This window comes from Mirounga angustirostris, unplaced genomic scaffold, assembly GCF_029215605.1.
Source record: "Mirounga angustirostris isolate CCGP_5_RB_7025 unplaced genomic scaffold, mMirAng1.0.hap1 SCAF_8, whole genome shotgun sequence".
In the NCBI taxonomy this organism is placed as follows: domain Eukaryota; kingdom Metazoa; phylum Chordata; class Mammalia; order Carnivora; family Phocidae; genus Mirounga; species Mirounga angustirostris.
This window is the reverse complement of record NW_026991716.1, coordinates 62,364,201-62,392,014: the sequence shown is the minus strand read 5'-3', so window position 1 is coordinate 62,392,014 and position 27,814 is coordinate 62,364,201. Positions and strand designations below refer to the sequence as shown.

Here is a 27,814-nt window from a genome sequence, read left to right as displayed (position 1 = left end):
TTAACAATAATTTTTTCAGATATGTGCTAATGGGAAAACAATTACTTTAAAACACATTAACATATATTTGGAACCCAACCTTGGAAAGTACTTGCCTTTGTGATTTATATCTTATGAGCATTATTTATTTCACATGACCCTTGAAGGAAAATTCTTGTCAACTAGAATGCAAACTTTGCTATTTTACACATTAATTAAAAGAAATGCATGTCAAAATATAATTTCCTTGTCTCCAGGAGGTTCTGGTGACTCCATGGGCAGTAAATGTTAATTTAATGAGCTTTATTGTTTATGCCACTACCTGAAATGCTCAGTATATTAAGGAGGGCCATTAAAGATGTTTCTAACAGGCACTATGATATTTGGGAAGGTCATTCTTTGGGGAAAAAAAAGGTAAATTGCTTTCTAATGAGGTAACTTAAAGTAGAGATGAAGTTCAGAGAGCACAGAAGAATAGGTGGTGGGAGTGACCCTGAGGTGCTTTCTTTCTTTTTTAAGATTTATTTATTTGAGGAGAGAGAGAGAGAGTGCATGGGGTGAGGGGCAGAGGGAGAGACAGAGAATTCTCTAGCAGACTCCCGGCTGAGCACAGAGCCCTATGCAGGGCTCTATCCCAGGACCCCGAGATTGTGACCTGAACTGAAATCGAGTCAGATGCTCAACCGACTGAACCAACCAGGTGCCCCCTCTGAGGTGCTTTCTAAATGCCTTAGGTGGAATATTAGGCTTAAGATGTCTCACCTCATCTGATATTAATGGCTGGGGCTCTGTCACAAGATCAGGCAGCCCCTAAACTTCCACACCCATCCTTTCTCTCCCCCTCTCCTGCCACAGTACAAAGGGTGTATCTCTTCTTATCTGGATGTGATACCTTTTCCTCTTGCCTTCTCAAGGACCAAGCTCTATTGATTACATTCTCTCTTTTTATCTTAAAATGTCCCTTTCACTAGAATATAAGTATTTCAAAACCTTTATTTTTTTCTGACCAACTTAATGGGCTCCTCTTCTGTGTTCATGTCTCAGAGAATTATACTGAAATAATTTTTTTCCTTATTTGTCCCCACATAATCTCTAGTGAAGTTTAATATTTTGTTTGATAAATTCCAGAGAATTTATCAAAGCAGGATTGGCTAATCAGAAATTCTGGAATGTCAGCATTCTAAATATTTCTTCCAGTTCTCATAGGAACTTATACCTTTACTTTGCATTAGAAAAAGACTCACTGAAATGTTTCTGAGCTAATGATCCTCACACCAGAAGTGTAAAGATTTCTCCATCACTTCATTATTCCACCTTGTATTAGACACAATCTTTAATTACATTCTTTTGAATTATCTATTATGATGCCTATGCTTCTTACCATCAGTATTAGCACTACTGTTTTCTGTTCTTCACTCACTCCTATTAGGGGCAAAAGGGAAGAACATGTTTATATAACTGTACAAATCTAGCAAGTGTTTGGTACTTGACTGCACTGTATCACCAAGGTGGTGACACTGCTGAGACTCAACAGTTTTCTATCTGGCAGCATCCGTGTTGTAGGGAAATCAATATAGGATGTGTGAAAGTAGGCTGCGCAGAAGTGAGACATAAAGGAGTTGAGCATCACCCTTAAATAAAAACTACTAATGGTTTGTTTTCTTGACTCCTCAGTCTCTGTAAGTAATCAGACTCAATATATTTTTGTGTTTAGAAAAAATTAAAAAGTTACATGACCCTAAAAAAAAGAAGACAGTAGAAAGGGAAGAATGAAGGGGGGTGGAAATCGGAGGGGGAGACGAACCATGAAAGACTATGCTCTCTGAAAAACAAACTGAGGGTTCTAGAGGGGAGGGGGGTTGGAGGATGGGTTAGCCTGGTGATAGGTATTAAAGAGGGCACGTACTGCATGGAGCACTGGGTGTTATGCACAAACAATGAATCATGGAACACTACATCTAAAACTAATGATGTAATGTATGGTGACTAACATAACATAATAAAATAAAATTTAAAAAAAAGTTACATGACCTTTAGTGTAATAATTGTCAATTACCAGTTTCAGAAAAGTGGGCTTATGACTCATAGGGTTATTAGCAAATTTTGTTCCAGGTTTATAGAAATGCTTGATGTTGAATACTATATATACGTATGACTCAAGTAATGAAAATTTGGATTAAAGTCATTGTTATACAGAACCATTTACGGAACCCTAGATTATACAGCTCAGCAGCAGTAGACACCAAGTATAACCCTATTCTATTCTGCTGCTGCTGGGAAAAGTGAGGCTGAAAACATGAAATACACTGTGGGTGCTCACACAGCGAGCCAGTCCAAGAGGGAGGCCCTACAACTTCAGCCTGTTGACCCTCTCCCTGCGTGTGGACCACTTTGCAGCAAAACCGCTTCCTCTGAGGGCAGGGAGGGTTGCTCTCCAGGATGCCCTCAGGCTGCTCCCGGAAGCCTTCAGCTCTCAGTGCTCGCCCCACTGGTCCTGGAGCCTCCGTGAGAGTTAAACATCGAACCACTGAGAACCAGAAAGGTGAAACACAAGTCTTTTCTCTGGGGGATCCCTGGAAAAGAATCTTTGTTCTTTAGCCTCCCAGCCAAACCGAACTCACTGTGAATTACTGAATGAGTTCAGACAGTTGGAATTTGGTGCTAGATGATTATCTCTGGTTTGCTATCTCTGCTGTCCAATTAGTTGGGCTTTACTCTATAGTCATGGACTGCACTGAAAATCTCTGTGTTTAACCCACACGCCTTAAGACTCTGGCTTATATTCCTGGGAGGGAGTTAAGCAGTGTTTTAGAGGATGTTTGAAGATAAGCGATAAACATGGAATTTCGAGAAGAACGCCCTTTTACATTTACTGGAAGATTTTGGGGAATTTTATAGTAAAGTAAACATGAGTCTGCAATAGGTGAAAGGTGAAAGTCTCATTAGTTTTTAAGATAAAACTGAAGACTTCAAATAATCCTTCTCCTTTGGCTGTTGTTGGAGGCTATGCCCTCAGTCCTTCTGGAGATAAGCGCTACTTCTCTTTGCCATTGGAAGTGATTCACTGGAAAAGCTTGAGAAACATGGATTTTTTTTTTTTTTAATTTTCTGGGTGGCGGGGGTAGCGGCCAAGGCAGAGGGAGAGGGGGAGAGAGAGAAGTCACGCTGGTCATGGAGCCTGACGTGGAGCTCAATCTCACAACCCTGAGATCAGGACCTGAGCCGAAATCAAGAGTTGGACGCTTCACCGACTGAGCCACCCAGGCGCCCTGGATCATTTCTTTATCTATCCCAGCAGCACATTTCCAAACTCCAGAAAGCAAATGATACAATTTCAAATTTTTTGGAGCTCAGTGATTTAGAGCTAAAGCAGTTCTTAGTTCATGTATTCCACAGATAGGAAATAATTATATACTGAAGACAGCATTAAGGTCTGGAAATCGGCTTAAAATGGGTATACGTTAGAGACCAAGATATCAATTCACTGGATATAGAATGTCAATCCATCTCTGGGGTATCACAGGATGGCTTGACATATTGGCTGGGATCATCTTCCAGATTATGTGGAAGAATTATGTCTGTGATGATATCCAATTTCCTTTATGTTGTGTTGAGACTAAGCCAAAGAACTGTCTAGTACTTATCTATATAATCTTCTGAGAATCAGTCAGGAGTTATGTGTATGACAAGAATGTCAAAAGTGTGTTTTACTAGCAAATATGAGCTCATGTTCATTACGACTCAATTCTTTTGAGGAGAGAGGATATGAATAATGGGTATAGAACTGAGATATAAGAAAACTATAAACAGAAAGCCCAAACATTTTTTTAACCAAAATCAATCAACTACTGGGAAACCACAGATGGTAGACATACACTATAATTTATTAAAATGTCACACAATCTGAGAGGTAGAAATATCCAGTACCTTTTGATGTGAATTGCTAACATGAGTAGCTGCTGCACAATTTACCAGTGTGAAAAACTAATTGCTTATTATAATGGTGTTTTCAGTTATCTTATTCACATAAAAGAAGAATAAAAGAATTAGGCTCTTGCATTTAAAGGAAAAAGAAACAATCAAGGAACAATAATTTTAAGAATTCAAAAATCTTTTCAAGCCCAATAAAGTATAATGCCACTATAATTTGGGTTATTTTTGCTTTAGGTTAAACTGTGAATACATATATTCGCTTGTTTTTGAGAATTCAAGGCTCAATAATAATATCCACATCAAGAAAATAATCTGTAATAAACTGTTTAAAAAAGGACATGCTACGGGCACCTAGGTGGTTCAGTCAGTTGAGCATCTGACTCTTGGTCTCAGCTCGGGTCTTGATTTTAGGGTTGTGAGTTCAAGCCCCACACTGGGCTCCATGCTGAGTGTGGAGCCTACTTAAAAATAATAAAAAAAAAAGAACATGCTAAACTGTAACACTAAAGAATGTATGTATAAGTGCTGAACTATGTAAACTTTACAGATAGCATAAAATCCATCATAGATTGACCAGAAAATAATCTCATTCTTCTTCATCCTCATATTTGTGTTCTGTCAAAAATTATAAAGTGACACGTAACTACTGTTTAAAAATTTTAAACAAAACTTTAGCTAGGCATCTGAAGTGGAAGTATTTATTTTTTCCATATCGTATTGCCTATCATAGGAATTGACTGGGGACTATTTGGATGCACAATCCCAACACATAATTTTTCCCCCTTCCTACTTGGGTATATAGGTTTGTGAGCTTCCTTAGCTGTTTAATGTTTGAACATGCCACTCAGCACAAAAAACAATGGATTTTCAGAAAAAAAGAACAAAAGCTGATACTGGTAGCTCAATTCTATGGACCAAGTAGCAGCAGCAAAATCTTAGGGGTTGTCGGGCTTACTTCTGGGCCCTAATTTGTGTGACAAGCCCATAACAAGTCTAAAGAACTAAAGAGGTTACCACACTGGGATATGGCTGTGTGCTTATGGGTGTACATAGACAAGGTATACAAAACTAAGTACCTCTGTCAAAATCATTATTCTAATCAGCAAAAGAATACTAGGGAAAATTACGAATAAATCTCCTGTAGTTAAAATAATCAATGGCACCTCTATCACTCTGGACAACTAATAGGAACATGGGTTATAGAGCGTCTAAGAAATGAAGTGTAAGTAATAGCCAACGCCAGTTTGCATAACACATTTTAACTTTTTTTGTTAAAGTATAAAGTTTTAATTATATTAACTACAGCAAGTACTTAAGAGGTATATTGATAATTAGCTTAATGTCAGAAATAAACTTAACAAAATAGAATTCTACCTTAAGAGCTGGTACCAGAATTTTCCTTAGTGAAGAAGCTGCCCCCATTGAGAGGCAGAATAATTTAGTGGCTAAGAGGACATACTCTGCAGCCAAACAGCCTGGGTTCAAATCCTAGCTCTGCCAATCTCCACTTATTCTACTTTAGCTTCCTCACAGACAAACAGAAAGAAGGATAGTAGAACACATCTCATAGGTCTGCTTTAAAGACTAAATCAATTAATATTGATAAGGTAACTTGAAGAGTGACATAAATGTACTTGTTTGTTATTTAGAGATATTGACAGAATCCAGGAGAAATAACTAAGGGTGGTGAGAGAGAGAAAAGAGAAAAAAAAAATATGGCAAAATACTGTGTGCCTAGTGATTATGACCACTTCCAAACCACCTCCCTCCTCTCTCATCCCCTGCTTGCTCCCAATACTCTCCTCACCGAAGTCTAGGAGACTCAAGCATGCTGGGCATACACAAATTTTAATTTTGTTTTGTTTTAAAAAGCACAGAAATGGCTTCACACAGTGGTCTACGTGGTATGGGACAGAGGAAGCTGGACTCCCAAGAGTCAGAAGAGGCCAGGAAAGTTTTAAACTGAGGAAGGAATAAAATTGTGGGGACAGTTTGGAATTTGACAGGCTTTGAAACTGGGATAAAGAGGCTCCCAGATTACACTGGTGGTGCATGAATCTCATGGTTTGTCTCCCCCTCTGATTTTCCCCCCCTTCATTTTTCCCTTCCTTCTCCTAATGTCCTCCATGCTATTCCTAATGTTCCACAAATAAGTGAAACCATATGGTAATTGACTTTCTCTGCTTGACTTATTTCACTTAGCATAATCTCCTCCAGTTCTATCCATGTTGATGCAAAGGTTGGGTATTCATTCTTTCTGATGGCTGAGTAATATTCCATTGTATATATGGACCACGTCTTCTTTATCCATTCGTCTGTTGAAGGGCATCTCAGCCCGAATCACCAAGGAAATGTTGAAAAAGAAAAACAAAGCGGGGGCATCAGGTTGCCTGATTTCAAGCTATATTACAAAGCAGTGATCACAAAGACAGCATGGTACTGGCACAAAAACAGACACATAGACCAATGGAACAGAATAGAGAGCCCAGATATGGACCCTCAACTCTTTGGTCAACTAATCTTTGACAAAGCAGGAAAAAATATCCAATGGAAAAAAGAGAGTCTCTTCAATAAATGGTGCTGGCAAATACAGCTATATACAGAAGAAAGAAATTCGACCATTCTCTTACACCATACACAAAGATAGACTCTAAATGGATGAAAGACCTCAGTGTGAGACAGGAATCTATCAAAATCTTAGAGGAGAACATAGGCAGTAACCTCTTCGACATGGGCCCCAGCAACTTCTTTCAAGACACGTCTCCAAAGGCAAGGGAAACAAAAGCCAAAATGAACTTTTGGGACTTCATCCAGATAAAAAGCTTCTGCACAGCAAAGGAAACAGTCAACAAAACAAAGAGGCAACCCACAGAATGGGAGAAGATATTTGCAAATGACACTACAGACAAAGGGCTGATATCCAAGATCTAGAAAGAATTTCTCAAACTCAGCACCCAAAAAACAAATAATCAAGTCAAAAAATGGGCAGAAGACATGAAAAGACACTTCTCCAAAGAAGACATACAAATGGCTAACAGACACATGAAAAAATGTTCATCATCATTAGCCATCAGGGACATTCAAATCAAAACCACATTGAGATACCACCTTACACCAGTTAGAATGGCAAAAATTGACAAGACAAGAAACAAATATTGAAGAGATTGTGGAGAAAGGGGAACCCTCTTACACTGTTGGTGGGAATGCAAGTTGATAGAGCCACTTTGGAAAACAGTGTGGAGGGTCCTCAAAAAGTTAAAAACAGAGCTACTGTATGACCCAGCAATTGCACTATTGGGTATCTACCACAAAGATACAGATGTAGTGAAAAGATGGGGCACATGCATCCCAATGTTCATAGTAGCAATGCCTGCAATAGCCAAACTGTGGAAAGAGCTGAGATGCCCTTCAATAATGAAAGAAATTCTAAGTCATGTGTATGAGAACCAGTCAGCTGCTCGTTCCCTTCCATGGTAGAACACTGATACTAAGCCAGGATTATAGTTCCCAGTGCCCATTCCTAGTATGTAGGCATGGTCATATGATTCCTGATGTATGGCACTTCTAGAACAAGACTTTTAAGAAGCAAACATATTTACTTTCTCTATTCTTCTCTTATCCTTCTGCCCTATGGATTCAGGTAATAAAAAAGCATAAAATATAAAGAACCTGGGTGCCCAAACCACTGCATGGAGGAGAGTGGATTGTCAACTCTAAAGACCGACCTAAATTGTTAATTGAACAACAAATAGAATTTTATTGAACTTGAGACTACATTTTAAGGTCAATTTTTATAGCAGGTAGAATTATTTTAACTAATCTATCAAGATACTTGCAGATGACAGCACAGTATCATGACTAAGAATATAAATGCTAGCACACTGAATCCACCAGTTATTGGCTATGTGACCCCGTGGAAATTATTTAATCTTTCTGAGCTGAGTTTCCATCTAAAAAATGGTGATAATGATGGTACCTATTTTAAAGTGCTAGAATTGTGCCAGTCTGGCTCATAGAACGTATCCAATAAACTCAGCCTTTATTAATATCTATAATTATCCTTATCTTTGTGGATAAATGAATCAATTCAGTGAACAGAACAAATGAAATCTATTTTTCTTGTAAGTATACAGTAGCAGTCCTCAAGATATAAATGTCTTGCTGATAGCACTTTCCTATCTTCTCCCCAACACAATCAACTTGTTCTAGACTTAGCGCTATTAGGGGACTCTTGTAGACAGCTGCCTGATACTTTCCTTATACTCAAGCTGGCTTCTTCCCTGGGACAATTCTTCTGCTGGTGCCTCATGACACACAGTTTGGACAATATGGACCAAAGGGAGTCTCCCACGTGGATGTACACAGTAATCTTTTAGCTCTCTTCTTCCTTCACTTCTTTTTTACAACTCCTTCTCAGCTATCCCAAGGAAATCTTTCCTTCTTTTGATAACCTCTTCAGCGCTCAGAAAGCAGTGACGTGGTGCAGAGGAAAATGAGTACTATTCTGAACATGACTGACAAGACTATATAATTCGAGATATGATCCTTCTTCACCTACTCTCTTCTCCACAGAAAAACCTAGGAGAACTTTCTGAACCCAGAGATGCCCAAAGACTCATTCTGGTTAGATGAACAAGAAATACAATCCTACTGGGTTTGGGCTTTTGCACATTTTAAGACAGCATGAGGAACTAGTCCACCAAGCTGTTGGAGCTGCAGTACAGAATCATGGTCCTGGCACCAGACAGCTGCCTGACTGTCACTTGCCAGGCCAGCACTGATGACGTGCCCCACTTAGAGCACAGACTCTGTAGCTCGACCGCTAGGCTCAAATTCCAGCTCTGCCCTTACTAAATGTGAACTTGGGCAAGTTACTCTTGATGTTCCACTTTCCTGACAAGTAAAATAGGACTAAAATACAATAAAGGCATACAGTTGAAGAAGAAAAGAGAGTGGTGTGCATTAACTCAGTCTTAATGTGTAAAATTATGTGGATATACATTTTATCCCTATATATCCCTTTATATCCCTATAAAGGAAAATGAAATCCAAATTAAGTATTTTTCTAGTTATAGAAACTTCTGTAATAATGACAAAATACTAACAACTGACACTGGATATTCTGGATATTTATAGATAACTATACATTTAACTAACAATTAACGGCACTTTAAACATACCCAGACCATGTAGTACAATGGTTAAGGACTCTCCTAGTCCATTCAGGCCGCTATCACAAAAATACTGTAAATTCAGTGTCTTATAAAGAACAGACATTTATCTCTCAGAGCTCTGAAGGCTAGGAGGTCCACAATCCTGGAGCTGGAAGATTCAGTCACTGGTGAGGACCCACATCCTTGTAGACAGCTGTCTTCTTACTGTGACCTCCCCATGGTTGAAAGGGCACAATATTCATGAGGGCTCTACCTTCATGACCTACTCACCTCCCAAGTGTCCCATCTTCTGATACCGCCATATTGGCCACTCGGTAAAAAAAATATGAATTTTAGGGGGACACAAATATTCAGCTGAGAGCAAGCACTAAGACTCCGGGCATAGACAAAACATTCAAATTCTCTCTGCCCCTTATTAGCTGCTTGACTTCGGGCAAGTGACTTAAACTTCTCTCAGCCTTTGTTTTTTCCTTGAAAATCAAGAGATAATTACTGTATATCATAAACTCTCCTAGCAACTGCACAGAATTGTTGAGAGGGTTCAGTGTGATAATGCACATTAAGTGTTTTACACAGGACCAGTCACATAATATGGGCTGAACAAGTATTCACCATTCTTATTAGTTATTGATAGCCACTTGATAAATGTTTATGGAGTAAATGAAATGTTTGGCATCACATAAACATCACTGCCCGTGCTCGGTGGGAATAAAAACAGTAGCCACTTAAGTTCAGTGGGGGAACAATTGTTGGTTTCAGGCACTACTGACCCAAAAATTTAATGGTGGAAAAAAAGGGGAAAACTTGAAACAAAAATAATGACTCTTTTTACCTTGGGGAAATGTGTAGGACATAACTAAGAATGAACAAGACAGATGTTAGCATAGTCTGCTACTAAAAACAGGTTGTTTTAAAGATTAAAATTCAGGTGATATGTATGCAAGATTTGAACTATTTGGCTCTTTACAACTGTATTTAATTCTCACAATTATTTTCTGAATGGAAAGAAAGGAAAATTATTAAGAATATATTAAATTTTGGAGTGCCTGGGTGCCTCAGTTGGTTAAGTGACTGCCTTCGGCTCAGGTCCCTGCTCCTCAGGGAGCCTGCCGCTCCCCCTGCTTGTGCTCTCTCTCTCTCTGTCAAATAAATAAATAAAATCTAAAAAAAAAAAAAGAATATATTAAATTTTATGGAAACTTTGGGAAATAAAGAACATATGTTTATATTATAATTAACTCTAAAGCTAATTTTCCTCAGGAATCCTTCCTCAGTTAATGCATTCCTCATCCTTCCTAATATGATCGGGCTTTTATTTTAAGAGCTTCCAATAATTTTGCACTCATGAGATTGTAAGCCTGAAAGGCATTGTAAACTGTAAAGTTCTATAAAAAGACAAGATAGCCCTCTGCCTTTTACTAAGTCGAAAATGAGCTTGTAAATAATTCGAGGGCAAAGAAAATGCTTTCTATTTGCATGTACCATGAAGAATACTCACAGCAGAGTTCTAAAGGGCAGAGGCTTTTCTCAAATGCTTAGCTAAAGGGTTACACAATGAGTGACAACTATAAAAACATAAAAGCAGAACAGAAGAAGAGACAACTGGCATTACTTTGAGTAACGTCACTAAGTCACTTACAAATTGTGCTATCTGGGCCAGAGAATCTAGGACGTGCTGAATATGAATTAAAAAGCACTGGTAGAGATATTGAGGAGACAGCTTCTACAACCAGCACCATGAGCAGAAGGGAGCCAACAGATCTGTTATCACAGAGCCACTTTGATTCGGGAACTCTCACCAAGGAACCCATAATTCAGGCCACCTACATCTTGGAAATTAAAACCAGTATTTGTAACTGTACTTAGACCAAATTCAAGAATATGGAAAAAAATATGCTTTTTCATCCTGGTGAATGCATGTAATGTATTACATTAAAATACTTGAATTCAGCTGTTCTTCCTTCATGTTTCTGTATATAAAATTTGGATCAGATTTTCAAAATTAATTACATGATTTATGAAAGTGGATGGTTTTCCCCCACAAAAATATAATGCTTTTGAGTCTTTACTTTGAAAGGGATAATAAAGAATGATCCATGAGAAGACAGTATTGTTGTTAAGCATTATAAAAAGTCAAAGAACTGAACTGAGAGTAAATTTTTACTTTGAAGGTAAAAGTTTCCTACTCTGATCTTACTATTCACATCAATCTTCTTAGTAAGTCTCTTAATACATCAATTGTTATTTTTTGGTTAATGATTTGCTGACGATCACAGAATTCCCATGAAATTTTATGTAATATTTCCTAAAATGACATTTCTCTCTCTTTCCCTCTTTCTTTCTTTCTTTCTTTCTTTCTTTCTTTCTTTCTTTCTTTCTTTCTTTCTTTCTTTCTTTCTTTCTTTCATTCCTTCCTTCCTTCCTTCCTTTCTTCTTTCTCTTTTCCTTTTTAAAAAACAACTAGATTATTGGGTGAATTTCCTGAAATAGAAGCTGTAAACGGGAATTGGCATTTTTAGTAGCAGGTTGAACCATACAGAATCAATTAAACATCCCTTGAATTTATTTTCTTGTGAATTTCTGATCAATAGGCTTTCCTTTCAAGAACCTTCCCTCATTAGAGGCATTACATCTGTTTTCAGTTTCCATAATTCAGGTAGACAGATCAAAGATTCTTTCTTACATTTTCAAATTCAGAGTGATAAAAATATTAAATTAAGATATTAATTGATTTGTTTATATTTCCTAATTAATATACTTCTACTTCATTACATAACGGCAAAGTGTTACAATGCAACTATATGTTTATTTACAAATATGTTTATTTATATATTACAGATAATTTATAACTCTTTTCATTTGAAACATTCCTAACCATAATATGATTATTTACTCCTTGATTGTCATAAGTTTTATAGTTTCAACTTAAAAGCTAAAGAAATGTGCTATTTCAACATACAAAAACATCCTAGGGTACTGAGTTTGAATCTGGAATACTGACTTATTTCTCCTGTAGTCCTAGAATATAAAGTCTGTTAAGCATCATTAAAACTAGGACAATCATTGTGTGTACCACATTCTTTAGTTATAAGAAAAGAATTCTTACAATGTAAATGATTATTTTAATAAGTCACAATGTACTGGCCTGATATCAGAAGTTTTATTTTCCACATAAGAATTCCCACTAGCTGACTAGCAAAATGTTTATGGTAAATCCATATGACAGGTATCCTTTGTCTTTATCCCTGAGAAAAGATAGATTTCCAAAAAAAAAAATAGACATTTTCACATTTCTTAAGTGTTTTCACAAGGTTGGCAGACTTTTATTAAATGAAGTGATATATGTAAGAGGGCACTGAAAACTGTAATATCTTTATCAATCATTATCAATACAAATTTTATCTTTCAGTAATTTTCTAATAAAATGTTACTTTGTTACTATAATGGTAAAGAAGTTACTATCACAACAATTCATTTACTGTCTCAAAACCTTAAAATGATAAGTATCTCCTTGTTGTTTATAGAAAGGTTAAAACCTAAAAGCAAAAGGGTGGAATTATCCAGTAAAATGTATCCAGATCAATGTCCAGGGGCTTTAGAAGGGAAAGAAAGGGAAAAGGAGGCAGGAAAATAATAGAAAAATCACTTCAACTTGTTAAAATTTTTAAAATTAAGATGTATTGAATTCCTAAAAAATAATAAAAGCCAACATAGAAGAAAAATTGCCTTTAAAATTTACCCACTAAGAACAGCATGCCATAATGTTAAATGAAATACCATGATATGATCAATTAATTACCATCTGAGCATGATATTCTGACTGAGCATACATCATACCCATCCAGTAGACTTCTATCAAGAATCTTCTTCATTAAAGGCACAGTCATGTAAGACACTGCCCCCTCCCCCGCAGAAAAAAAACAACAACCCTGTTGCTTAGTTACTACCTTTGAGTAACTTTGAAATTCATCTTGTGACAAGACCTTTACACATATTTATGGGGGCAGAGAAGTATTTAAACACCACATGAGAACCAAAAAATGTCTTAGAGGAGTTCAGAGAATCACTTTTAGCCCTGATAAGAAGTTGGAATTTGGACAGAGCTTGAATGAAGAGAAAAATTTTGACAAGCAAGGTGACAGATTAAGAACTTTCCAAGTGGAGGGTTTAGCACCTGTCAAGGTGCAAAGAAAGAAGCTTTAAATTGTGTTTTATAAACCCAAGGAAGTCAAGTCTGGCCAGAGCACTGAAAGAAATGAAGTTACATATGTGAGAGATTGGAAGTAAATAAGAATCATTTACTCATGTCAAATAACAAGTAGACCTTTTTTTTTTTTACCAATATTTTCCATTACACACATCTCATTGGTTTCATATGCACAATACCTGTGACCTTATAAGTTAAGCTAAATTTTATCCAAATCAAATTCATGTCTATGAACTTTCTGTGACGTTAACAAGAACAATTTGGGGGACCTGGGGGGCAGAATTCAGATTAGGATGTGAGGAGGACTAAGTGGCTTTGTAAGGAAAGAGACAGAACACAGAAATCTCTTTCAAAAAGTTTCATTTATTCAAGAAAATCTTTGTGTGCCTAGTACAGGCATTGTGCTAAATTCTGGGGATGTAATCATCACTGAAATAACAGACACAACCCCTGAGCTCCCAACTGGGAAAATTAGAATTGGGGAAGTGGTTTCACTACTTTATGTAAGCAGCTAAATCGAGGATCAATTTTTAGGGCAAGGTTGAAGAGCTGAAGATTCTTATCATTATGGGGGGTAGATAAGCCTTCATTTTAAAAAATCATTTTGTTTAGTGAGAGATGACACCAATAGGCACATAGTATACATATCAACACTGCAGGAATAAGGCGGGGGGACTGAAAGTCCCTGTAGTAATTAACTTCTAACTCTGAGAAGCAGAGAATGTGTTTAGGTAACTATAGGAATAATCATTGTTCTCTAATGACTTCCTCTGTATTCTTCATTGTAGGCACTAAGTTCTTGGCCTAGAGCAAAGGTCATGAAACCTCTTTAAAAGATCAGATAGTGAATATTTTGGACATTGTGGTCCATAGGGCCTCTGCCTTTGTAGCATGAAAGGAGCCACGAACCACACAGAAATGAATAAGCATGGCTGTATTTCAATAAAACTACTTATGGACACCAAAACTGAATTACATATAAATTTTATGGGTCACAAAATATTATTCTTATTGCGACTTTTTCCAACCATTTGAAAAAAACTGAAAAATCATTCTTAGCTCATGGGCCATAAGAAACAAACTTTGAGTCAGAGTTTGCTGACCCCTGACCTAGTATAGAAAAGGCTGGGTAATAGGGCACAGGGAGGGCCAGCCTAAGAGAGACCCTGGATCACTCTCTCTTGCAGATTATGCCTAACACAGGATAAACATATGCATAAATGCCCTTTAAGTGTGTGCACAATGTGGTCTATGTGACCAAGTACAATTTCCTGAGGGCAGGGCTGACAGATTTCTCAAAGGGAGACTTGACAGGAGGAACTTTGAGAACCACTGATAGAGAAGAACTACAGTTAGACCTTAAGAACTTGTATTCCATTAACCACTTTACACGTAATGAGCAGAGAAAAACATTGGCTGGGTTAACATGCCTCTCAGCACCATTCATGAATGATGTCACCAACATCTGTTCTCTTCCTACTGCTCTTTTATTTGGTTTCTCAGAATTACTAAGATTACTAAGAATTACTAAGTCGGTATTACTATTGAGCCCTTTCTATATGCCAGGTACTTTGCTAAAGTGTCAACATAAGTTTTCATTTAATTCTCACAACAGTCTTCTGAGGTAGGTACCATTTATTATTCCATTTTATAGTTGAAGAAACTGAGGCTCAAAAAGGCCTTTAAATTTTCGTTTTCTTTTGGAGTCTTCAAGATCCTCTGTCCTTATATTCTGCACCCTCCTTCCTAAGCACATTCATTGACCCCAGTTTCCATTTATATACTGATAATCCTAAATTGCCTTAAAAACCTATCCAACGACTGTCCCAACATCAGCATGGCCAGAAGTGACAAATAATATCCTTGCCCAGCAGTCGCTCTCTCAGCAAATGGCAAGAGGCACTCTTATCCCTGACATTCCTCTCCTCCCTACTGGCCAACAGACTCTGGGATACAAAAGACTGTAATCACTTTCCCACTCATCCAGCTTTTTCCAAATCTAGCCTGGTACAAGCCTTCCGCAATGGTGTCCTAAGAGGTCTTCCTAAGTACATTTTTTAAAAAGTAAAAATGGTAGTATTACAGAACAAAATGAAATATTATGAATCTATAAATATTCTTTAAAAGCTATATAATAAAAGCATCTCTCTGTGTGTCCATGGAGTTGAATGGAGTTATAGTGAAGTGGTTAAGAACATAAACTCTACTTCAACTTCTAAAAGTTGCATGGCCTCAGGCAAGTCATGGAATCTGTAAAATGGGAATAATAATAGCATCTTATGACAGTTTTTGAGGACTGGAGAAATGAATACATGCAAAGCAATTAAACACCGGGTGGCATTGTGGTAACTAATAAATATTAACTGTCACTGCTGATGATTTTATCAATATTAATAACACAAATGCATAAAAAGATTAGCTAATAATATACTATTATTTTCACAGTGAACTTGCTATTAGTGGTGGCATTGCAGGAATTTTATTTATTTTCTTTTTGTTTTTCTGTGCTTAAAAATCTGAAAAATATTACTAAAGTAAATGAGCAAAAAAATCTCTATATAAAATCACCCCGTGTTAAATGAGGATGCACTGAAAATGGTCATCTGCTGTAAAAATAATCAGACCCATTTCTCATTACATTTGAGCCACCCAAAATATTTTATAACACCCATTCTGAAATTGATCTCATGTTTAAAAATTATCTTAGTATAATTAACAATAATTATCACCATATATAATTATTTGAGTACTTAGGATTGTACTTTGAAGGCCCTTAATAAATGTTAGTTTCCTTTCCTCCTTCACATCCTAAACACAAATTAATTATAAAAATTAATTCCACTCAAATAAATATTTTTTTCTGACAAATCAACCTAAAAGTGTATATACATATTAGCCAAATTCAGAATTTATAGTTGAGAGTGAGGAAAAGAACAAAAATAGAGCAGCTGGTATGTGCTTGAAACTACTAATCCTTATTAGGGCATCTCTTCAGAAGAGGAGTTACTATAGCTGAATTGAATCCCTATTCACAGTAGTGAATTCCTAGGCGAGACAGCAACAGTAAATAAAAGAACCCATGCTTACATTCATCTGATGGTTTTGCAGACTTGAGAATCATTTCTGGCACCATGATTTTGCATTCAGGAAACAAAGAACATGAAACATTATGTCCCTCAGAATGTTTTTCTTGTGCCATTAAATGAATCAAATAAATGAGGCACAGACAAGGGATGTGGATTTCAGCAAGGTTTTGATAAATATAGCTTTCCATGTCTGAAAGTTTTGGGGGGACACCTATCCTTTCTCACTTTCTCAAAAATTCTCAAGCGAGAACTTTCTTGCTTTCATTGTTAATCCTTTGCAGAGCCAAGGAAACATTTCTTAAAATGTTTAAAGAGAACACCTTAGCCCTCCTTCCCTGCAGCTACAACTTACTTTTATAAAGGAAAAGACTTAGAATCTTCACAAAGCTGCACTAAACTTAAAATGCAGGGGTGCCTGGGTGGCTCAGTGGGTTAAGCATCTGCCTTCGGCTCAGGTCATGATCTCAGGGTCCTGGGATCAAGCCCCTTGTTAAGCTCTCTGCTCAGAGGGGAGTCTGCTTCTCCCTCTCCCTCTGTAGCTCCCCCTGCTCATACTCTCTCTCTCAAATAAATACAGTCTTTAGAAAAAGTAAAATAAAATGTAGAAAATATTTTGGTGAACTGGATTGGTTGGAAGGAGACAAAATAAGTCCTATGGCAAAATAAGACATTCATTTTCCCGAGGTAAATAAATTATGAAGTCCAAGCTGGTGATCACTTGACTCATTTTATGACTTGCTTTACCCGTGTGCCTTCTGGGGAGAAAATTGGAAAAAGATTAGCAGCAGGGGATTTAATATCTTGGACATTTTCTTGGCATGATTATTGTCTAAGGACCACATGAATTTTAAAATAATGCCCTAAAGTCATAGGGAAATTAACTCATTCAAGCACTATCCCATTAGGTGTAAATGGGTTATAGTTACAGTTTTATTCATGTGTATTATTTTCTTGACAGTGGAACAAGGGTAATTTTGTTAGTTTCCATCTATGATTTCTTCTTGAGAAATGTGTGATATGCCTTGGAAATTTATTAACTCTTATTAAGCTATTTTGAAATCAAACATATATAAATCTACCTAAAACTTCTTAGAATACTTACATTTCTGCCTCTATAATCTTGTGGGATACTGAACACCATATAGTTTTTAATTCTACTATAAACCTTCTGAAAGGTTTCATTTCCATGATTATAATGAAATAATTAATTTCATTGAGATAAACTGCCAAAAAAGTGCCTTTTAACCCGTATTCTGAGTAAGAATAAGAAAAAGATCTGCTCATTTCCTTAGGAAGAGGTAATATCAATAGATAAGAGAGAGGACAGAGCTTCAACTTTTTCCAATGAGACAAATCTTCATACTGAGAAGAGTCAAACTAAGTAGTAAATGGCGGCCCAAGACAGGTGAATTTCCAAAATGAGTACAATAATCTAGATCTAACCAAATTTTATCTCAGAATCTTAAAGATGGGCAGTATGATTTCAAAGAGTCCTATGATGATCTCAGAAATCATGGTGCGGACATTGGAGCTGCACATAGCAGGGGATGACAGTCTTGAAAGAAACAAAACTAACATGAACTAGATCCCTGCAAATCCTGCTAACTGCATTTTAAAGTTACCTTGCAGAGATTTTACACTATCCAAACTCAGCTGGAATTCCAGAGCTGCTCAGCAGTACTTTTATCCTATTCATTTCTTACTACATTCCTCACCCTGTATCCTCACTCTGTCCATTTGCTCTTGCCTCATTTGCACGGAGAAGATCAAAGGCCTCTGACTCAAATTCCTGCAGCCTTCATATTCCCATTGTGTACTCCTCTGGATCCCCACCATTTCCTCTTTTCTATCAAATTCAGGGAGAGAAGCATCTTTCCCTCTCTCCAAGAATAACTTTGGTGTCCTTGAATTATACCCTCTGTTCGCTGGGACTTTGTTAATTAAAATTCTTGGTATTTATATCTTCCAATCTCTCCATCCAGAGGTGCCTTTTCCACACCTCATCCTGGAAAAACGCTCAGATCTCCTTTATTCTGAGACAGACACACATACAGACGCAGACACAGACACACACATACATTTTAGACCCTCTACCTCCATGTCCTTGGGCTCTTACCCAGTCTCTGCTGTTCTAGTTCCTTCCACCCATGACAAGAACCCCATCCGATGGGGAGTAATTAAGTGGGTGTGGATGAGATGATGGTTACAGAAAGAAAGCTGAAATGAATGATGGAATGGAGAGTGGGATGGGCTCTGGACCAGGCTGAATCCCGTCCCTACCCGAGGCATGTTCTATCCTCACCCCCACCTCACTAGTCTATTCAAACTTAAGGTCAGGAAGAATGCTTTGGTTCCCAAGTCCAATGGTCTACTCTCATTCCCTAGCCTCTTCAATCATTCTACAGGATTCACCAGCCTCTCTATAAAATTCTCTCCTCCCTTAGGACTCTGTTTCTCTTCATCTTTACTCCTCATTCTTTTTCTGGATCCTGCTCCCCTTCCCCACTTCTCCATATTCTCCTTCTTCCCTTAGTAGTTTTTCCTGAATAAAGGCATTTCACATTGTCTTCTCTTAATTTCATCTTCAGTCCATTCTTTTCTCTGAATAAGCTCATTTCTTCCATTTCCACAGCTCCTTCTCTCCCTCCCTGCATCATCATCTGTCATTTCATCTATTAGCCCCACACTGACCTCCTTGCTCCCTCCCTGGTTTTGTACACCTGGCTTCCATTTAAACTTCCAGTAGCACAGCTTTGTTTCTTCTATTCTCTTGATTAAAATGTCTCCATCAAACAGTGAGCAAAGTCCCTTAAAGGGCTTCTGAAGACCTGGCCTCATCTTTTTTTCTAATTGTATTTCCCACTATAGCCCTTTCATATATCTTTGCTTTTGCCCAACTGTGTCTGTGGGCTGGGATCATTTATTGATATAAATACATGTATATATATTTGTGTTTTTCCCCCATATTTTTCCTTCCCCCTTTCCACAAAATTATTAGCCTTTTAATAATTTCCACAAAATTATTTTATGTTTCTTTGCTTCAGGGATTTTTGCAGGAATATAGGGCACCCAGAAGGCAGTAGTGACTCTGTCTTTTGTAAATGCCTAACTCTAAAACAGATAACGCTAAATGTGCCAGCCAGATCGGGAAGAGGGGAAGGCTCTGCAGGGCTTATAGGCAGGGTGGAACATGTAGGAACCCAGGCCCTGCTCCATGAGCCTTGCTGTGGCACAAAAAGAGAGGAAGAATATGCAAGGAGCTTAATGTAACCGGAAGGGATTTTTTGTACAGGTTGAGATTCTTTTACTCAGAAGGAGTGTGCATCATTTGCAAGTCACGGAAATTTTTGTTTATCCATGTCCATGTGAGATATGTTTCCTTACAAAATATATACCTATTACTTTGCTCATGGCAATAGCCCCCAAATTTTTGTGTTTGCAGTAAGTTGACAGTAGAGTCAGAGAGCTTGATCTGACAGGAATTCAGAGAAAAAGGTACTGGGGTAAAAGCTGGAGTAACAGGGGACAACTCAGAGAGTTAGAGGGTCTTGAGCAGGGTCTTGAAGGAAAGGATTAGACAGAGGAAAACGAAATTTGGGATAGGGGAAAATTTTTAGAAAGGTACAGAATACTGTTAAAGAAACGAATGATTTTTTTAGTACATTCTTAGTACATGATAATTGACTCAATTGTTTGAAAATTATGAAACAATCCTGCAACATTTTCCATAATTTAATCAATGTTTTAATCATTAACATATTAATCTAATAAAGCATCTTCAGCTGTTAATGATGTAATAAATAACAATTTTATTAAATAGTTAGGCCATGATTATTTACCAATTCTGCATGTGCTCCCATCCTGAGACACAGATCTTAGACCAATCTGATTTCCCACTTCTTTTGGTAACATACATAAATGGCATGGGTTTACTACATTTTGGTGCTTGCTTTATATTATCTCATCTAGTTCCTTGGTTCATGTTTATTTCAAGTGTGAATAACTTCCTTCCACTGGGGAGGACACTTTTAATTTTGAAATACCTACTGTGGCTGGTGTAGTACTGGAGATAACAGTTATTCAATAATATAAGATGAAGTAATCTGAGCAATTTCTAGACGATAAAGCCAATGTTATTTTACATTTATAGATGTTTTCTCCATAAAAGCTAAAAGTTCTAAGCAGAAATCATAGTCTCAGATGCACAGTGCTTATTTGATCTAAGATCTGTCCTGAGGTGACCTGTCTCTTGCAGTGAGGAGGAATATCCATTAAAGAAATCTTGCATATGATTTTAGGATGCACTCATTTCCCAGGGGAGTAAGCACTCATCATTTTCAATATTTTATCAGTGTGCTGTTCCCTCTGTCCTGGAATGGCTTCCCTGTATAATAGTCCCGATTTATTTTTTAATGCACAGGTCTCACCTCTTCAAGGAAGCCTCTCAAGATTGCACAAGAGAGTGAATCACCCTGTGCTTCCTCTGTACCACTGTGATAATTGAATAGTTGCCCTTTCTGAGCTGGAATATTTATATGTAACTCACCCTTTTCTACTTTGATATCTTCGAAGGCAGGGACAGTGTTTCATCCATCTCTTTAGTACTCCTGGTTCCTAGCCCAGTGCCTGGTACAGTCATGCATTACCAACAGGATAGTGCTTAAATGTTTGTTGAACCTTATTTCAAACTCTTCTTTTTTTACACAGTTGTTAAGTTCCTGGAAGCCTGGGTTTAAATTCTGGGCCAATCACTTACAATGGGAATTTGAGTAAATTACCTAATCACTGTATGCCTTAGTTTCTCCAATTTCAAAATGGGAATAAAAGTAATGGTACTTCTTAAGTTTGTTATGACCAATAAAGAAGTGAAATTATATGTACACACCCATGCATGGAAAAAACTCTAGAATGTAAATTTGTTGTTAGGTTTATTCAACTTAGACACATTCTTATGATACTAATAATTACCTTAAATTTATAGGTAATTATAGGTGTTATTTAGGGATAATCCTTCACAGATGTATAAACCCTTCTCAAAAATGCCTTTATTTATAAGTAAGGAGGGAATTACCACTGGGGAAATGTCATATAGTTAGTCTATGAGTGAGGGACCAAATCCTCACACTGCACAGGCTGGGCCTCTAAACCTAAGCTAAAATCTACCTTGAGTTCTAAAGCCTAGCCCTAAGGTTACTCAGAGCTTCATTCAATTCCAAAATATTGCTAGATCAGGAGCTTTTTCTTATAATTTTCCTTTCTTTCACTACTTCACGTCTCAATCTAATTCAGCTATGATTTACTGAATAGGTTTTTAGCTATGTATGTGATTGCTTAAAGACATTTACCAGTAGTAATACCTAGAGTTATTGGAAATGTCCTGTTTATGTCACTCTCCTACTAAAAAATACATATTTAAAGAAGTTATTCCTATTTTCATTATGAATAAATAGTGTGGTAAAGGTGATTTAGAAATATTAATATTATTTATAATTGAAATATCCTATAAGAATAATTATATGTAATTGAAGAGACTAGTAAATTATATATAAGAATAATTATATATATAATTAAAGAGCACAGTAAATACTCTTCATAGTAAATATACATATGTGAGAATATGTGTGTATATGTGTGTATAAAATTTACTATGCTCTTCAATTTGTTGAAATAAATTTTACTTGATTTCAAAGACTCAAATATATTCCTTTGAGCACATAAAAGGCTATAAAAACAAAAACAGAAAAGCGATGTGTTTGTAATCATTCTAAAAAGAGTTGATTAAACTTTACTTCTAAGTGCTTCACATTTTCCTGATTATCTGTCGTCTGTGTGGTAGAGGAGAGAGAAGCTGTAGCCCAGGCTGTATGGGTTAGAGGTTCACTAGAAGAGAAGCCCTTGCTCAATTAGTCTTTTTTTCCCACATTAAAATAATAAACATTTACATGACACGTAACACATTCTATTCCACAGAATACACAGCTTGTTTTAATATATGAGTAAGGCTGTTTTCCTCTCCATATCATTGTAGAACAGGGAGAAAAACCAGGCCTTGCACTGAGACAAAGAGGCATGATGACTGAGGTTTGTCACCCTTTGTCATCTGCTTTAGAAAGATCGAGAAGAATGAGAATAGGTTATCAAATAATAGGTAAAATTATGATGTAGAAAAAAAGACATAAAACTTTATACCTGGGAAGTTCATAGGAGGACATCTAGTCCAACCCACCCAGTATATAAGCAAACTGAGTCCAACAGAGATGAAGTAAAAGTTGATTCACTGAGTCACTTTGGAATAGAACTGTTTTGTTAGCTTGGCTTTGTGATCCAATGTCTTTTTTGGTCCCTTACATTGCAACCTAATCTCCTCAAATAGGTTATTTCATGGATGTTATTAACAATGTATCTTTTCTGAAGGTAAATATTATTTGAAATTCAACAATGACCATAAATGGAATAAAATTTAAATTAATAAAGCAAAGAGGCTAAGTGTTTCAATGACAATCATTTGAACCTATTACCTGCACAGCTGTGTAGCAAGTATAGTTCCTGTGTAAAATTATTGTTGTGTTTTATTCTAAGAAAATATAATTCTACGTAACTAGTGAATGATAGAGAGGGAACTAACTATGGGGGACAAATAAGAGAAACTATGAAGAGTTAGCCTAAGAAAATAAGCTGTCTGCCAAACCTCACACAGGAAGCACTGGTTCATCAAAGAACATTTCCATTTCATCTAAGTGATGAAAGATTTTCAAATCTGGCGGTGAAAGACTTATCCACATCTCACCTTGTAAACTATCATTACATCAATACCAAAAACCAAGAAGCATCACCATCGAAAATAAGACAAATCAAACAACACAAATGAACAATGTCTCCTCCTCAGGAAGAAGTCTGACCCTAAGGAAGAGAAAAGATTCTCCTTCACAATGAACAGCTCATCTTAGTGGGATGGCATAGAGGCAGATCCATTACAGAGACACTAGCTAATCTAGGTTCCTTCTATGATTTTCAGAAAGACAAAAACTCTGTTGAAATAGCTGTGCACTCTAGTTCAGTTTTTCGATGGCTCAATTTCCTACCTTTATCTGTAAATATGTCCACTAGAATGCACATTTTAAAATACTCTCCAGAATGCCAAGGTAACTATAAAAAGAATATCATGAAATTTTTTTGGCATGAGTAAATTTTGTTATAAGACTTTTGCTGCTAAGGAACAAAAATATGGAGCCAATGGTTATAACAGGAGAAACAAGTGCTGACAATTTAAATCAATTCAATATTTCACTTACCTTTAGTTTTCCATAGTACTGAGCATAGTGATGAATTATCTAATATGTCTGATCAAATATTATGTAATTTTGGGCAATTTAAAATATATTTTGTAATACAGAAATAACCATCCTCCTTTCTGTGTTTGCTTTTTTCTATATACCTTGAGGACATAAAGCTTTTAAGATTTATAAGCAGTAGAAAATATCTGAAACTCAAATTTGTATTGAGACATTCTTTGCACAAATCCACTGACCCATTTTTCTAAAGTAAAAATAACTGCTGGCTTTTTAACTTGCACTGAAAATACAAAATTACAGTTCAATAATTATATTCATACAGTACCTTGAAGACTATATTTCAAGTTGCACAACTGACCTTCTTTTCTATAAAAATATAGAGCCTATATTATAAGTAATTATATTATGGAACATTTTGAAAAGGAGAATCCTGTTGCTTTTCTTGCATATAAATCAATTTGGATCTTTAATACTTCTTTGCATTTCCTTGCATATTTATAAACATGGCTTTACTTTTTTTTTAACTTACAGAAAATATCTGACCACTTTACAGATTGACAAATGATACCTGGTTAGACAGCTGTACAGAAAAAAAAAATAAACACACACATGTAACAGATTTTCAGAGACAGGAAAATAAACTTCCTTTTGCAAAGAAGAATCAGTACACTCTACAATCACTCACAAGCCATAGCACGAGGATCCACTTTTGTCTCTCCAGCAAGAACTTGAGGTGTCTAAGTGGGATTCACTTCACTCACCTGTTTGGCTTAGTTGGGATGTGCTTCTACTCCTTCTAGACACTATGGCAACCACTTTGGCACTCAGGCTGGATCTCCTTTTCTTTCCACCTGCTCCAACTGTACCCACAGCCGTGTCGGACTGACTGCCGTCATTATGCTCCAGTGTGTACATCTCCCCACTCACACTGGTGCTCTTCGTAATGGCTCTTCCTGAAGTCCCCATCCGTCTGCCTTGCATTTTAGGGGTAAATGAACTATATTTACAAAGTAAAAACATATACGCATCCATAAATTACAGGTCAGTATAACCGAAGCTCTAAATCTAATTTATCTTGAAATAATCCAGGCAAATTTTTAGGAGGGAAAAGCCAGTTGAGTAGTAGTCTTACAGCTAGGATTTACTAGATGTAGCCTAAAACAATAGTATTTCAACACAAGAATCTATAAACTTTTAGTAAAAAGAAATGCAACCAATGTTATCTACAGGGAGGTAAATGTTACTAATTTTATAGTTACTATGTTACTTTCAGAGAAAAACAAAAATATTTAGATCAATAAGACAAGTTCATATACATTCCTCAGGAAAAAAATATTAAAAATGGATACTCTGGATTTGCCATACAAGATTAAAAAATGAAAACCATATCTGTTCTAGTTCCAACTAACAGATACCTCTTTTGCTATTTGAGGCTTTATGGGTCTAGAAAAGACTACTTATGAGGCAAAGAAAAATCATATTTCCTCCTTCTTCCTTGTCCCCTCATGTTGCATCTCTCCCAAATTTCAACTCATTTTCCTCTTTCAGTGTTTCAAACTCATATGCTCAGGTTGAGATGTTCCTTTTTTTCCTTCCCTATCAAAACTTGTCTATGTTCCCAGATTATACTGATTTATCTGAATAAATTACTGTACCTCTCTCCTAAATGAGAAAATTATTGTTGAGAATTTCAGGCACCATGGGAGGTTGGTGGGAAAAAAACCGTTTCTACAAGCCAAAGTAAATGTATGTCTGTGAGTCAGGGAGAGAGGTAGGGCAGGCAAGCGGGGAGCCACAGATGTTAGGATTCTTCATATCTTTTAAATTATACTGCATATGCAGTTATATTATCCATCTAGACTGGCCTTTTTTGGTCTAATAAAGACCTGGTTGGATATATCTGAAATGACCCTCTTTATTTTACATTTCCTTAAAATATCTGCAAAAATTGGCTTACATGACCCTCACCACCATCTTGATTTTCTATTTCTTGTTTTGAAATACAAAATACATTAATATAGTATCTTTTAACAGTGATGACATTTAATACTTAAGTTGAGATAAATCCTAATATGATTAGAAATGATAAAATAGAAATTCTTGGGATCACATAAGTATTTGTGGTCACATATATAATGAGTGTTTCAGTAGAAAGGGAAATTGATATGGGATGAGTTCAGAAAGGTGGGAGAGTGAGATTGTGGAAGGATCAGAAGTTATGGACAAGAAACAAAACTGCTTGATCCTTAGGATCCTTCCATGAATTGAATTGAAAAATGAGACCCCTTTTTGATAGGAATCATTTGGAATTTTTAATCCCTAGCTGTATTACTTGAATTGGTCCATAACAATATTAATATTTGTATCTTTCAATTTATTCTAATCAGCATTCCATTAACTCAAAGTTTTTAAAGCCATTTGCAAACCTAATAATTTTGCTATGCGCTTTAGGCAAACTCTTTTTTCAAAACATTAATGAGGACAGTATTACACATAGCTGGTTCAAAACTGATTCCTGTGGGGTTTATATTCCCAACTCTAGGGGACCTTCTTTCCTGGTTAATTTTACAATAAATTTCTTCTGTGTCCTCGCCAATTTATTTCAATGCATGACCTAAATCTGTCACCTCTCCTTAAGTCCACTCTTAACTACCTGCATTTCTATGATTTTACTTGCAGACTTCTGCTGGAGGATATGAAGCAATGTCACAGTTTGGTCAGTTTTGCTGATGATCCGTCTTCAATCAAATGCCTGTGACAGAGAAGTCAGTAGTTTTCCCACCTCTCATCACTCTTTTTAGCACACTCCTCACCGGTGTTATTGAAAACTTCTGATGATTTTATTTTTACCTTAATAAAGTCTGGATAAACTAGCATCTACCTTTTTTCTCCCCATTATTTCCATGAAAATGGAATTCTACTACAACTCTCAATTTGTATTTTAAAAGTTATCCACAAAAAAGTTATTCCTTGTAAAATATTCAGGAATGTTCTTTAGGCTATAGAAAAGTTTAAAAGTATAGGGAAATGTCTTCAGTAATACTTCTATCCTGAAAATGTATTTGAGATGAGCTAGGAAGATTCAAAAATTTTTTTCATGGACATTCAATCACAGCAATGAAATGTTCCACTATGTTGAAAAAATTCTGGAAGGCAGCTATGCTCACCACTATACCACCAACACACATTATGTGGACAAAACTTCTGAAAAAATTTAGGGAAATCTGTATAGTGATTACCATTTAGGGGGTTAAGAAGTTATGTTAAAATGATTTTTGTAAATAAATGATATAACTTTTCCTCAAAAAATAAAATACTTTATTTAGAATTTTAAAAGCATTCTTATACGATATGACAACTGTGCATAGCTTCCTAAAGAATCTGGAATATCATAATGTTCAACGAGAACATGTGAAGGCATTTTCAATTCTGCTTACCTAATTGAGGGGAGAGGTTTCTGGGGTCTAATCAGGTTAATTTAACCCATGTGAAGCTTACTGTTTTAGTACAAATATGTTTTCTATTCCCCTATTTTGTATCCTTCTATTTGTTCTGCTTCCATTGCCTGGAAAACTATTCCTGTCATTTAGTTTCATTTAGTGCCTGAATCCTTCAGGATATACTTTAATGCTTTCTGATTTATAAAGCTCCTCAGAGTCTCCCTAGTGTCATGACTCCTGTTTCCTAGCCCTTTGTTTTCTAGTTTCTATTGGTTATATTAGGATTCTGATATTTTATATCAGCATGCACCTTATTCATCACTAGATTTGCCACAGTGCCCTTCCCATTGCTGAGTGAACTAAAGATTTATGAGTAGGAAGTAAAAAAAAAAAAAAGCGATGTCAGTATGCAAATGGACTATGATATAACCCATCTTTAAAAATCAATCAAACAAAAAACCCACCTTTCTTCTTTGATACTCCCTCTCCCTCTGGCTACTGACTTTTGGCTAAAATCTCCTCAAGCAGTTGTCTGTATGTCCTCTCTTCCTAGTCTATCCTGAACTAATTTAAATCAGGCTTTGTCCCTACTACTTCACCAAAGCTGCCTTTTTTTTTTTTTTTTAAGATTTTATTTATTCATCTGAGAGAGAGAGCAGAAGCAGACTCCTGGCTGAGCAGAGAGCCCGGTGTGGGACTCAAT

General features: G+C 36.4%; 1 protein-coding gene across 2 annotated transcripts in view; it reads right to left on the bottom strand.

The window, feature by feature from the left end:
• The window catches only part of RIMS1 (regulating synaptic membrane exocytosis 1), a 492,165-nt gene that overhangs the window by 45,755 nt on the left and 418,596 nt on the right, over positions 1–27,814 (bottom strand). For both annotated transcript variants that reach the window (XM_045867077.3, XM_064597758.1), the window contains one exon: positions 24,433–24,668. In XM_045867077.3, coding sequence (XP_045723033.2) covers positions 24,433–24,668 — 236 coding nt within the window. The remainder of the gene's footprint in view (positions 1–24,432; positions 24,669–27,814) is intronic.